The 12,712-nt window shown below is 45.5% G+C and overlaps 1 protein-coding gene across 2 annotated transcripts in view; it reads right to left on the minus strand.

Moving 5' to 3' along the window:
* The window catches only part of PREP (prolyl endopeptidase), a 171,819-nt gene that overhangs the window by 108,715 nt on the left and 50,392 nt on the right, over nt 1–12,712 (minus strand). For both annotated transcript variants that reach the window (XM_079939836.1, XM_079939837.1), the window contains 2 exons: nt 2,036–2,169; nt 778–908 (listed from right to left, as the gene is read on the minus strand). In XM_079939836.1, the coding sequence (XP_079795962.1) occupies nt 778–908; nt 2,036–2,169 (265 nt within the window). The remainder of the gene's footprint in view (nt 1–777; nt 909–2,035; nt 2,170–12,712) is intronic.

Genomic DNA, 12,712 nt, shown 5'->3' on the forward strand with positions numbered 1-12,712 from the left:
AAGAGAAGATGCTACGGAGGAAATGCTGAGCCAACTTTACTAAAAACATCTAGAATACTAGCCAGAGATGATTCTCAGAGTGTACAATTTTTAAACCACAGAACCAGAGTGTAGACAACTTCCTTACCCTAGAAGTGGTGCTTATGGCACAAACCTGGGTAATCTCATGGCCCGTAGAGGAGGTTATCTCGGGGGAAGTTATTTAGGAGACATACAGCAAGTGCATACATATTTTTGCATACAGCAAAACATACTTATTCAGCTTTTAAACTTGCATCCTCTGGGGACAAGGTACCAAGCTGTCTAATTTCTACAAGACTGTGTTTTATACTTTTAATTCTAACATACTAACAATTAACTAAATTTGAAAACACCACTTTTTCCCCTCAAGGAAGCAGATTTCGTAAATATTCTTTCCTGTTTTATATTTATAGTTAAAACATTCTTTGTACAACTTAAATTTCTTACAGAAGAGAATTAATTTTTTTCCAAACGTAGACAGGTCTCAGAGAAGCTACAGAAAGTGATGATGATACTTCAAGATCCCAGAAGCACTAGAAGCTAATTTAGGTCCAGCGTGAATTATTCTCTGGTCCTGCTTCATGCCATCAGAAGGAGATGTGACTGCCCATGTGTTCTGAATTTACCGTGCATAAATCAGCTTTCCTGACACTGCGTGTGCGTCTGTTCTACAATACGGTCCACACTCTGTCTGGTCTTTCAGAGCTGCGAGCGAGGGCCCCGGGACTCCCGTGGGCCTGGCTGTGTAGCCCTCACCTCGGAGCGCCACCGTGCCGTCATCGGAGAGTATGTTGGGGTCAAGGAACACTCTGGCTTCACCCTCTAAGGAATCCTGTACATATAATACTCGTTGGTTCTGCAAACCTGTATTGTAAAAATAGAAATACCTGGGGGACAGAGATGGTCTTTATTCAGCTATGGAGTTCTATTTGTGGAGAAAAACCAAATACATACAAACAAATAGGAAAAAGAAAACAACATACAAAGGTACAACTGCAAACAGGCCGTGCCAGGGACATGGGGACTAGAGTGGAAGGTCCCACCATCTCCCTGTAGCCAGAGTTTGTTCCCTGAATTGCTTTAGGAATTCAAATAATATATTGTAATTCTACACATTAGCTAAATAAAGCCTGCTTTATTTCCTAAAGTGCAAACTGATATTCAAATAAAGCAGTAACTTTTTCTTTTCAACGGAGAAGACAGCAGATCTGCTAAGATGAAGTGCTGGTTCCCATCCCTAGCCAGGGTGCTAGGGTAGGGGGTGGGCAAACCTTTTCTGTAACGGGCAAGACTGCAAATTAATTAAGCTTTGTGCACCATACAGACTCTGATGCTACTACTCAATTCTGCAGTTGTTGTACAAAAGCAGCCGTGAATAACAGACCAACAACGCGCATGGCTGTGTGCCATTTAAACTTTATTTACCAAACGGGGGGTAGACAGGGCTTGGCATGCAGATCATACTGTGCTGATCCCTATGTATGTGAAGTCTAACAAACTCTAGAGTAAATTTGTGGTAGTGGTTCCAAAGAGAGTTAAAAAGCAAACAAGAGACTTATGTTTTAAGTGGGTGTCAGAGGGCAAGGAACAAGAGAGGTGAATTAATGGGTGCTGCATCTTGGCCCATTTCCATTCCTGGATGGAAGAAATGCATATAATAAGGTCTTTTCAAGTAGTAGAAGCTAAAGAGAATTAATTTCAGAGGCAAACAAATTCCATTGCTGTCTATGAATCCTGCTATCTCACCAATTACTAGCCACGAGACAACAATCATTTCCTACGATCTAGATTTCGTCCTAGGACACATCTCTGCTAAATTTCTTGGTCCTTCTTTTAAGAAAGTGGTCAACAGACCAAAAAATATTATTCTCATATTCCAGCATAGAAATGAATTGATTTTATAATGAATTAAGTTTATAAACTGATAAGTTATTCCGCATTTGTACTGTAAAATTTAAGAACGTATTAGATCAGAAAAGTAAAAAGAAAATTAAATGAAAGCAACTTCACATACCTTTTCCCTTTCTTGAAGTGGCAACTATACTTGGGATAGTCATACAATTCAGTCATTCTCTCTTTGTATAAACCTCTGATAGGACACTGCTCAAGAAATGGCACAGTAATCTTGTTCTGGGCCTCCACAAAAGCCTGGAGAGAAAATTTAAATGAACAAAGCAAGTCAGATATAAAATTTTCCATGGGGAGTGTTATCCATTAATATGTATCAGCAAGATTCAGCAATTTTACTCCTGGGACTATATCCTAAGGAAACAAAAACACTACGTCGAAGAGATATCTGCACCGCCATGCTCACAGCAGCATTATTTACAATAGTCATGACATGGAAACAACCGAAGTGTCCACTGATGGATGAATGAGTAAAGAAAAGGTGTGGAATATATATAGACAATCAAATATTATTCAGTCATAAAAAAGTAGGAAATTCTGCCATTTGGGACAATATGGATGGACCTTGAGGACATTACATTAAGTTGAACGGAGAAAGACGAATACTGTATGATCTCACTCATATGCGGATTCTTAAAATATAGAACAAAACAAAAGCCCCAAACTCACAGAAAAATCCGATCTGTGGTTATCAGAGGCAGGGGATAAAGGGAGCAGAACTAGATGAAGGTGGTCAAAAGACACAAACTTCCAGTTATAAGATAAGTAAGTACTAGAGATGTAATGCACAACATGAGGACTATAATTAACACTGCGATAGGATATATATGAAAGTTGTTAAAAGAGAGTAAATCCTAAGAGTTCTAATCACAAGGAAAAAAATATTTTTTTTCTTTCTTTTGATATCTGTAGGAGATGACGGATGTCAACTAAACTTGTCCTGGTAATCATTTCATGATACACGTAAGTCAGATCATTACGTTCAACACCTTAAACTTATACAGTGTTGTACATCAATCATATCTCAATGAAACCTGGATAAAAAGGATTTAAAAAATGTATCAGTGAAAGCATATTTTCCCTCAATAAATAACAACAACTAATACTTCCATGGCACTAAGTATGCACCCAGCAGGTATTAACTCATTTAGGACTCATAATCCTATGCAGAAGGTTCTGTTTTAGCCCAGCTTTCTGGATGGGGAGACTGAGTCTTAGAGGTCAAAAAGGTGCCGAACATCACGCGGCTGCGAGTGGCAGAGCTGGCTCCCAAATCTACGCTCTAACCAAACACAGTATCAGCTACTCAGATCACGCACTGTCAAGACACTACACTCACGCTGTGCAAAGCTCCACGCCCCTCAGCAGCCGGTGAGCCCCAAACATCAGAGTTAAAGAAACCAAGTTAGAGATACCTAGGTACTACTTTATCAACTTTTGTTTTTGGCCGCGTTGGGTCTTTGTTGCTGTGCACGGGCTTTCTCTAGTTGCGGCGAGCAGGGGCTACTCTTCGTTGCGGTGCACGGGCTTCTCATTGCGGTGGCTTCTCTTGTTGCGGAGCACGGGCCCTAGGCGCGTGGGCTTCAGTAGTTGTGGCACCCGGGCTCAGTGGTCGTGGCTCACGGGCTCTAGAGCGCAGGCTCAGTAGTTGTGGCACACGGGCCCAGTTGCTCCGCGGCATGTGGGATCTTCCTAGACTAGGGCTCGAACCCGTGTCCCTTGCATTGGTAGGCGGATTCCTAACCACTGCACTGCCGGGGAAGTCCCATATCAATTTTGTTTTTGACAATCTTTCTAAGACCTTCTACCCTTGTCAACTCCAGAGAACTTTGCTAAATGCTGAAACTAAAGAATATTTAAAACAAAATTGGAAAGTGCATTGAATAAGTATGTCAACAATAATGGTTTATAAGATGAGCAAGAGATGGCCTGCAGGCCATCAGGAGACCCTGGCAGCAAAAGCAGGGGAAGGAGCAGTTTTTACAACAGATCAGTTGTATCCAAGCGTAACCTATCTATAACTAAGCAGTTAGAAAATTTATAATACTATAATAATACTATAAAAACTTGGTTGCATAATAATTCACATCTGGCTATTAGAAATAAAACAAGAATAAATGTATCAGCTCTAAATTCAATCGAAGGTTTAATCAGATGTCTATACAAAGGTAAAACCCTTTCGATAGGAGAAAACTTCAGGAAATTAACAACTTGCTATACTTGGAACGGCAGGCAAGAATGCGTTATTATCAGAGTTCACCCAGATCTAAGGGCCGACCCCAGCTCCAAACGGTCTCTAAACGGGCTCTCCTACACAAACCACTGACCCCGCCCTGGAGAACCACGACTGTGTGCCGAGAGAAAGCTGTTCTAAAACTCGAAGTTTACAATGCTCTTGAAAACAAGTGAGAAAGAGTGTGAGGTATGAGTACAATGATGAATAACAGCTTTGCAAGAGGATCGGTTCAAGAGAAATGAAACTGTTATGGGTCACATTTCTTATTTCATTCAAACAGAAAGTAACATTGACTGAGTCCCACAGAAATACAACGCCAACTGCTTATCACGAGGGATTGGCAAACCTCGCCCTGGCCTGCTTTCCCTACGGCACTCAAGCTTAGAATAGTTTTTATATTTTTAACTGTTGGGCAGGTGGGTGGGGGGGAGGGGCGGGCTGCAAACCCAGCAGTGACCTAGGTGGCTCACATCTACAATATTTCCTGTGTGGCCCTTCACAGGAAAAGTCTGCTGACCCCACTCTATCTCATTAAAAAGTGTCAACAAGGAGATTAACTCTTGTCTTTTAGTTACAAAGTCAATGCACAGCTGCGAAGCCGCGCGGGGGCAGCGTTCTGGAGATCGCTAAGCGTGTGCAAGAGCATCACCTGATTTCATGGGCGAAGGAAATGCCAGGCCTCCTTTACAGACGTGGAAAGGGAGGCAGGTGGTACTGAAGGCACTTGGCCAGCACCACACAGCGAGGGAGCGATACTGCTGAAGCGGAATCATGTTCTTCCAGTCACTGTAACAGTGACCGAGGCCGACTCCTTGCCTGATACTGGATGTGGAGACAAAGCAGACCCACTGGGGAGAAGGCAGGCAGCCTGGGCTTTCTCTGATCTCCTCCCGCTTGGGCTGGGCAGCCCCATCAGGGTGCTGGAGTGTCGACAAGGATTTAATGTGAACCTAGTGTGCGTCAGTACCGATCCTGGCATGGTGGGTGGAGGGGTGAGAAGTCCAAGACAAGATCCCTGCCATTGTGGAGCGAACGTTCTACCGGGGGAGACAAGACACAAGCCAGAGGGTTGCAGAGAACAGTCAGTCCTAAGGACGCACGCAGGGTAGCCGTGGGGCGAAGCTCCTACGCGAAGTAGCATCCACGAGACGCGCAGCTCCTGAACCGCTACTGCCAGCCCACGGCGAGCGCAGGGACCGGGAGGGGGCGCCACAGCAACGGGACGCTGCCGTGACATCTCCGTTACATTTCACAAAAATATAAAGCCCCCAAGGAAATTTGAAAGCCATCTTTCACCACCAAACCTGGGCAACACTGGGTTGGGGGCGTCCTTACTTCTAGCAGGATGGCCAGGGAGGCTCTTCTGAGGCTCTGAATTGAGATCTGATAGGCAAGAGGGAGCAGCTCTGTAAAGACGAGAAGAGCGTTCCAGGCCAAGGAAACTGCAGGTGCCGGGCCCTGGGCGGAGGAGCTTGGCAGGTGAGAAGAGTACGGAGGTCAGGGAGGCTGGGGATGAGTGAGAGAGACTGGGACCCAGGCAGGAGCTAGATCCCGTGGGCCCTGGTGGGCAGATGTGAAGTTTGAATCTTCATTCCAAATGCAAACAAGCTATGCCCGGGTGAGGAGACAGTTACATAGTCTGCTTTACCTTTTCAAAGGACTACTCTTGCTCTGGGTGGAAAACAGACTATAGGGGAGCAAAAGCAGAAATAGGGAAGCCGGTTAGGAAGCCGGGGCAGCAGTCCAGTGACAGACAAGGCCAAGTGGAATGGCTGGGCTCTAAAGGAGCAGGAACGACCACTGTAATGGGAGTAGGGACAGAGAAGATGGGCACAGCGCATGCTCACATCTAGATTTGATGGCTGTTTCCCAGAAGGGCCTCGCCAGAACATTCTAGCTGCTTAGGGCTCCCACCCTGAGGCCCCAGCAGACTGAGGGTCTTGGCTGGCCCCTTCCCCTTCCACTGGGGGTCCTCTGAGGAGGGAGCCCTGCAGACTTCGTTTCCCTAATCCATCTGATTTGTGTTTGTACGAGGCTGCATCTAGGCCTCATACCCTGGATCTTGGAGGACCACGGCGGGTGCATGAGTCATAGATCCTCAGTTCATTTTCCCTGGAAAGGTGGAACTGCACCCTCCCACGGTTTCTCTATCTTGCTTTGCTTCTCAGCTACAGTTACAACTGCTGCAACAGAACCCATCTCACACCAAAGCAGGCACACTGGCTTTTCTCACTTAAAATGTTCAGAAAACCATTAAGTCAGCCGTCGGAATGCTACTAAATAACTAGGCTCATTATATACAATCTTGCTACCTCTCGCCCACAAATGTGAGTCAATTACTTTAACTAGAGCAATATTCAAAGACTGCACCCTTCCCAGTCCAGTATCTAGATGCAAACAGTGTTCAAGTTCTTGAAAGTCTAAGTTCCGTCATAGTGTACATATTTATCATTTGGGCAAGTCCTTTTCATGGAGGCGGCTTTGTGAAATGCGGGGTTCCAAAGAACGCCAGTAATGCCTTCGTGGTCATTTATGGATTTGATAGTCTGGCTTCTGGGTCTGAAAATTAGAGCAAATTTGGGGGAAAGGGAAAAGAGGTATAAGGACAAAGAAAAGAAAAACTGGAGGAATTGCAGAATGGTAAAGAAGCAGGGTGAGGGGAATGAAATTCTCCTTGTCCCTCACGAGTCTCAGCATCGAAAGTCACACTCCAGGATATTATTAAAATCACTGAAACCTGAAAGCCCATGAAATGACACCAGCAGCTGAGCCTTTAAAGGGGATCACCAGTTTAGAGTCCATAGCTACGGATGAGTCTGAAAATATTGTTCTAAGAACAGCTGCTCAAAGCTAAGAAATCCAATTCACATTGCATTTTGCCTTGACTATCAGAAATCTTCAAAGCAAAGTCCCAGTTATGCAAGACGATTAAATCTGAGAGCTCTGCTGTGTAACACCGTGCCTGTATGTTAACGATGCTATCCCGTACACATTAACACGTTAAACGCTGTTCAGAGGGCAGATCGCATGTTGAACGTTCTTACCATAATCTACAAAAAACAACAACAAAACAAAGCTACCTGGCAAAGGGTGGCTCAGTTTGGGAGCTGGAGATGCCTTTACCTTCACTGTCTTCAGAAAGAATTTTTTTCAAGTTGTCCTCATATGTACTATGCTTTAATCCACAAAATATCTCAAGTCCTTCTACAAGCACAATTTTTACATATAGGAATAAAAAGGATGCGTACAGCTCCTCATTAAATAGATATGTATACAGAACATCACGACAGGCAACACAGGATGAAACAGATGAATCACACGGATAAGATAAGAGCTACAGGAGAACAAATGAAGGGGAAACTACTGCTGGGATAGGGTGGTGTAGGCCTTGGGGAGTGGGGCAGGCAGGCAGTCCAATGCCCAGGAGGGACTTCCAGGTGGGAGACCCACTCCATCATGGGTACCACCCAGGTGAAACCAGGGATGGTGCTATCTACAACCCACAAACTTAGAGGAGTTTCTGTTGCAAATTATATGTAGGTGTGTGTAAATATATTATTTATTTAAATATATAGATACACACACACACACACAAAGACACGCACATATGAATGAGCTGGTTAAAGCAAGTGGTTGGTGCCACAGCACGGCCTGGCAGAAAACCCCGATCGTAGTCATGTGTGAAGGGCTGAGAGCATCCTGGAGGCCAGAGGAGGAAGCACACCTGGACCCCCTCTCCCTGCTGGGAGCGTAGCAGAATTCGGAAATGACTCTCCAAGTGCAGGGATATGCCCATAAATGAGAAGGCAAGAGGTGGCAAAGCTCATCCCGGAGGCTGCAGGAGGACCCAGGGCCAGGAGGGCTGGACGGTCACATGGAAAACCAGAGGCGTGCCAAACAGAGGGTGAGAGGCAGCTGCTGCAGGAGACCGCTTTAGAAACGGAGGCTATGGAGGAATGGGGTAATGTACCGGACAGATTTAGGAACCTACACCCAAAAGAGAGAAGAGTGCCCCTTATTTTCCAGTGCGCTCCGAACTTTCAAACATTAGCAGTCCATCAGACGACAAAGAAAAGCTTGCTCGGGTCACGGTGGTAACTACAATGCCATTACCTCAACCCAGAGAGGGGCCTTTCTCTTCCTGGTCCCACAAACCCCTACAAACCCCAAGGACGAGCCACGTCAAATCCAACAGGCGAGAGCCCAAAACCCATGGGGCTTGTCCTTGAACATTAAAAGCCCAGAGTGGGTCCCTCTCTTCTCTCTGGGACCATCTGCTCTCAGGTCAGGAAGGCTCCCACTAAGCTTCCCGCTGCATGTGGGTAACAGACCAGGTGGGGCCTTCTAGAAGCCCTGCCAGGACTCTTTCCACCTTCTCTGCCTGTCCCGCTGAAGGCAAATCAACTTGTTCCCTCACTGGGCTAGTTACTGTCAATCAAGGGGGAAGGAAACAGAAAGTCTCATTCCGACCTTAGATTCAAGCCTTGTTCTCAGATCTCGCCATCACCAGGGCGCCCCTTCAAAGTCGGAACACTAACCCTTTTTGGTTCCGTTCTTGGGTGTACACACTACTGACCAGAAGCCTGGCAAGGACAGAGGTGATCTGCACATCAAATCCAAACCTAACTAAAAATCCAACCAGGACGAAGTTAAACACGTGCAAATCCTCTCTTGAATAATTCTTGTATCAGTGAGGGAATCCAAACTATAACAAGAGTATTTGAAAAATAAGAAAAACTAAAACATTAAGAATTAAAGTTCTTAATGCAAATCACAACTACAATGAGGTATCACCTCACACCAGTCAGAATGGCCATCATCAAAAAATCTACAAACAATAAATGCTGGAGGGCTTCCCTGGTGGCGCAGTGGTTGAGAATCTGCCTGCTAATGCAGGGGCAACGCATTCGAGCCCTGGTCTGGGAGGATCCCACATGCCGCGAAGCAACTAGGCCCGTGAGACACAACTACGGAGCCTGAGCGTCTGGAGACTGTGCTCCACAACAAGAGAGGCCGGGATAGTGAGAGGCCCGCGCACCGCGATGAAGAGTGGCCCCCGCTTGCCGCAACTAGAGAAAGCCCTCGCACAGAAATGAAGACCCAACACAGCCAAAAATAAATTAATTAATTAATAAACTCCTACCCCCAACATCTTCTAAAATAAATAAATAAATAAATGCTGGAGAGGGTGTGGAGAAAAGGGAACCCTCTTGCACTGTTGGTGGGAATGTAAATTGATACAGCCACTATGGAGAACAGTATGGAGGTTCCTTAAAAAAGCTAAAAATAGAGTTACCATATGACCCAGCAATCCCACTACTGGGCATATACCCTGAGAAAACCATAATTCAAAGAGTCATGTACCATAATGTTCATTGCAGCACTATTTACAATAGCCAGGACATGGAAGCAACCTAAGTGTCCATCGACAGATGAATGGATAAAGAAGATGTGGCACATATATACAATGGAATATTACTCAGCCATGAAATGAAATGAAATTGAGTAATTTGCAGTGAGGTGGATGGACCTAGAGTCTGTCTTACAGAGTGAAGTAAGTCAGAAAGAGAAAAACAAATACTGTATGCTAACACATATATATAGAATCTAAAAAAAAAAATGGTTCTGAAGAACCTAGGGGCAGGACAGGAATAAAGACACAGACGTAGAGAATGGACTTGAGGACACGGTTAGGAGGAAGGGTAAGCTGGGACGAAGTGAGAGAGTGGCATGGGCATATATACACCACCAAGTGTAAAACAGATAGCTAGTGGGAAGCAGCCGCATAGCACAGGGAGATCAGCTCGGTGCTTTGTGACCCCCTAGAGGGGTGGGATATGGAGGGTGGGAGGGAGACGCAAGAGGGAGGAGATCTGGGGATATATGTATACATATAGCTGATTCACTTTGTTATACTGCAGAAACTAACACACCACTGTAAAGCAACTATACTCCAATAAAGATGTTAAAAAAAAAAAAGAATTAAAGTTCTCAGAATGTGGTAAAAACACTTCGAGTTGAGATCTGTTTCTTTTCGGTACCTTTAGGAAGCCCCACTGATAGACTGGGGGCGGAGTGGCTGAGGTGTGACCTCTGCTAGCCATCAGAGTACCCCTCCCCGAGATCCAGGAATTGATCCAGAGCCGGGCAGGACGTCCATGCAGGATGAGGCTCGAGGCTGATCTAAGGGCTTTGTTTCATGAATCCCACACACGTCGGGGCAGCTGACCTGATCTAGTCCACAGGACGGATTCAGGAGTGTACCTGGAACAGGCTCGGGGGATGGTGTTGGTGCCTGGGTGTGCCAGATGCTGCAGGACAGCGCCCACACTGTGACTGATGAGGTACATCTGGCCCAGGGGAGGTGCTCTGTACCCAGATAGAAAGGCTGGGCCTGGAAAATGAGTTACGACTTCGGGAAGTCTGGGGGTTACCCTCTCTCTTGATCAGATTTTATCGTTTCTGGGGGCCGGCAGCTTACGCTGAATGTCATACATAATGGTAGTGATACCTCTATGTTCTAACTATGCTCACTCCTTTCTACATTCTTCACATAAGTAAACCCTGTTCACTTTCATAAGCAGAGTCTTTCGTCAATGCTTCTCTACATGTAACAGTCAATAAAGTAGCTGTGAACCCAGGCTAAGTAACCAGAATCCTTTTTCAGGGACTGAGGTGAACACTGGAAGGAGAAGTAATCTTAGGAGATTTCGGGTTGTCAGGACTGTGTAAAGCCTGAAGGGGCAAGGCCCATCTTTCCCTACCATGTGGGAGAGGCTGCTAGAAAACAAAACAATCAGAGAAAAGCAGATGACCTAAGAGACAAAGAGAGACAGGTTTCCAGAAATATCATGTGCAGTCCCGGCTCAGGCTGTGCCTAAAGGCATGTACTGATCTTCAATTATGTGAGCCACTCAGCTCCTTTTTTTTTATATGAGCTAGAGCGAGCTGGGTTTCAGGTGCTGCTCGTCAAGAGTCCTGCCTGATACAGCTCTTCCAGGAGCCGCTCAGCTGGCCAAGCATGGGCAGGGTAGGAGAGGAGGAATCCACCAGAAGCTTGCCCAAGGGCTGGATAGGGAAGCCTGGAAAAGGTGATCCACCAATGAGAAAGAGTGAAATTTAACTAAACGTTCAAACCAAGAAGTTTTAAAGTAACAAAGCGAAATAAAAAGAAATTAATGAGCTAGAAAATTAAAGAGTACAACTTATAAGGCCTAGAACCATTTCTTTCTAAAAAGACAAAGAGCAACCAAAAAACTCCCATGCATTCAACCGAAGCGCTGGCTAAACCAGTCAAAAAGGGGAGAGGAGTTACAGATGCCGGAAGTTTGAAATAATAAAGAAAGAGAGACAGGGACTTCCCTGGTGGCACAGTGGTTAAGAATCCGCCTACCAATGCAGGGGACACGGGTTTGATCCCTGGTCCGGGAAGATCCCACATGCCGCGGAGCAACTAAGCCCGTGCGCCACAACTACTGAGCCTGCGCTCTAGAGCCCACGAGCCACAACTACCAAGCCTGCGGGCCACAACTACTGAAGCCCACGCGCCTAGAGCCCGTGCTCTGCAACAAGAGAAGCCACCGCAATGAGAACCCTGTGCACCGCTACGAAGAGTACCCCTGCTCGCCGGAACTAGAGAAAGCCTGCACGCATCAATAAAGACCCAGCACAGCCAAAAAAACCCCAAAAATCAAAGAGAGACACAAACAAGGAGAGTAAAGTCATTACAAGAACTATTTCACATAATCCCCTGTTAGTAAATTTTAAAATCTCAATGACACGGACAATTTTCTAGGAAATACAGATGCCTAAAATTGATCCAAAAAGAAAGGAGATCTAAACAGAGCCCAAGAAATAATTGCAGTAAAAGAATTTGTCCCAAATAGCTCTAAAGATGAGGCCTATTAAATTATCAAGCAGATAGTTCCTGTGCTATTTAAACTATTTAATAATAAGTGCAATGGCAAGCATTTATTAAGCACTTACTTGTGTCAACCACTCCGCTCCACGGTTCAAAAACATTATCACTCAATTTTACCCACAACCATACACAGTAGTTTTCTCCAGATTATAAATCAGAAAATTGAAGCTTAGGGGCTTCCCTGGTGGCACAGTGGTTAGGAGTCCGCCTGCCAATGCAGGAGACGTGGGTTATAGCCCTGGTCTGGGAAGATCCCACATGCCGCGGAGCAACTAAGCCTGTGCGCCACAACTACTGAGCTTGTGCTCTAGAGCCCGAGAATCAAAACTACTGAAGCCCGCGTGCCTAGAGCCCACGCTCCACAACGGGAGAGGCCACCGCAATGAGAAGCCCATACACCGCAACGAAGAGTAGCCCCCGCTCGACGCAACTAGGGAAAGCCCATGCACAGCAATGAAGACCCAATGCAGCCAAAAATAAATTTTAAAAAAAATTTTTAAAAAATTGAAGCTCAGAGAGGTTAATAAGCATGACCAATGTCACAACTCTGATAAAACTGTGGAGTTAAGATTCAAACCTGTCTTTCTACCTCTAAAGCTATTCATTAAATGAATATACACTACTGC

Source organism: Stenella coeruleoalba (genome assembly GCF_951394435.1).
Source record: "Stenella coeruleoalba genome assembly, chromosome: 12".
Taxonomy (NCBI): domain Eukaryota; kingdom Metazoa; phylum Chordata; class Mammalia; order Artiodactyla; family Delphinidae; genus Stenella; species Stenella coeruleoalba.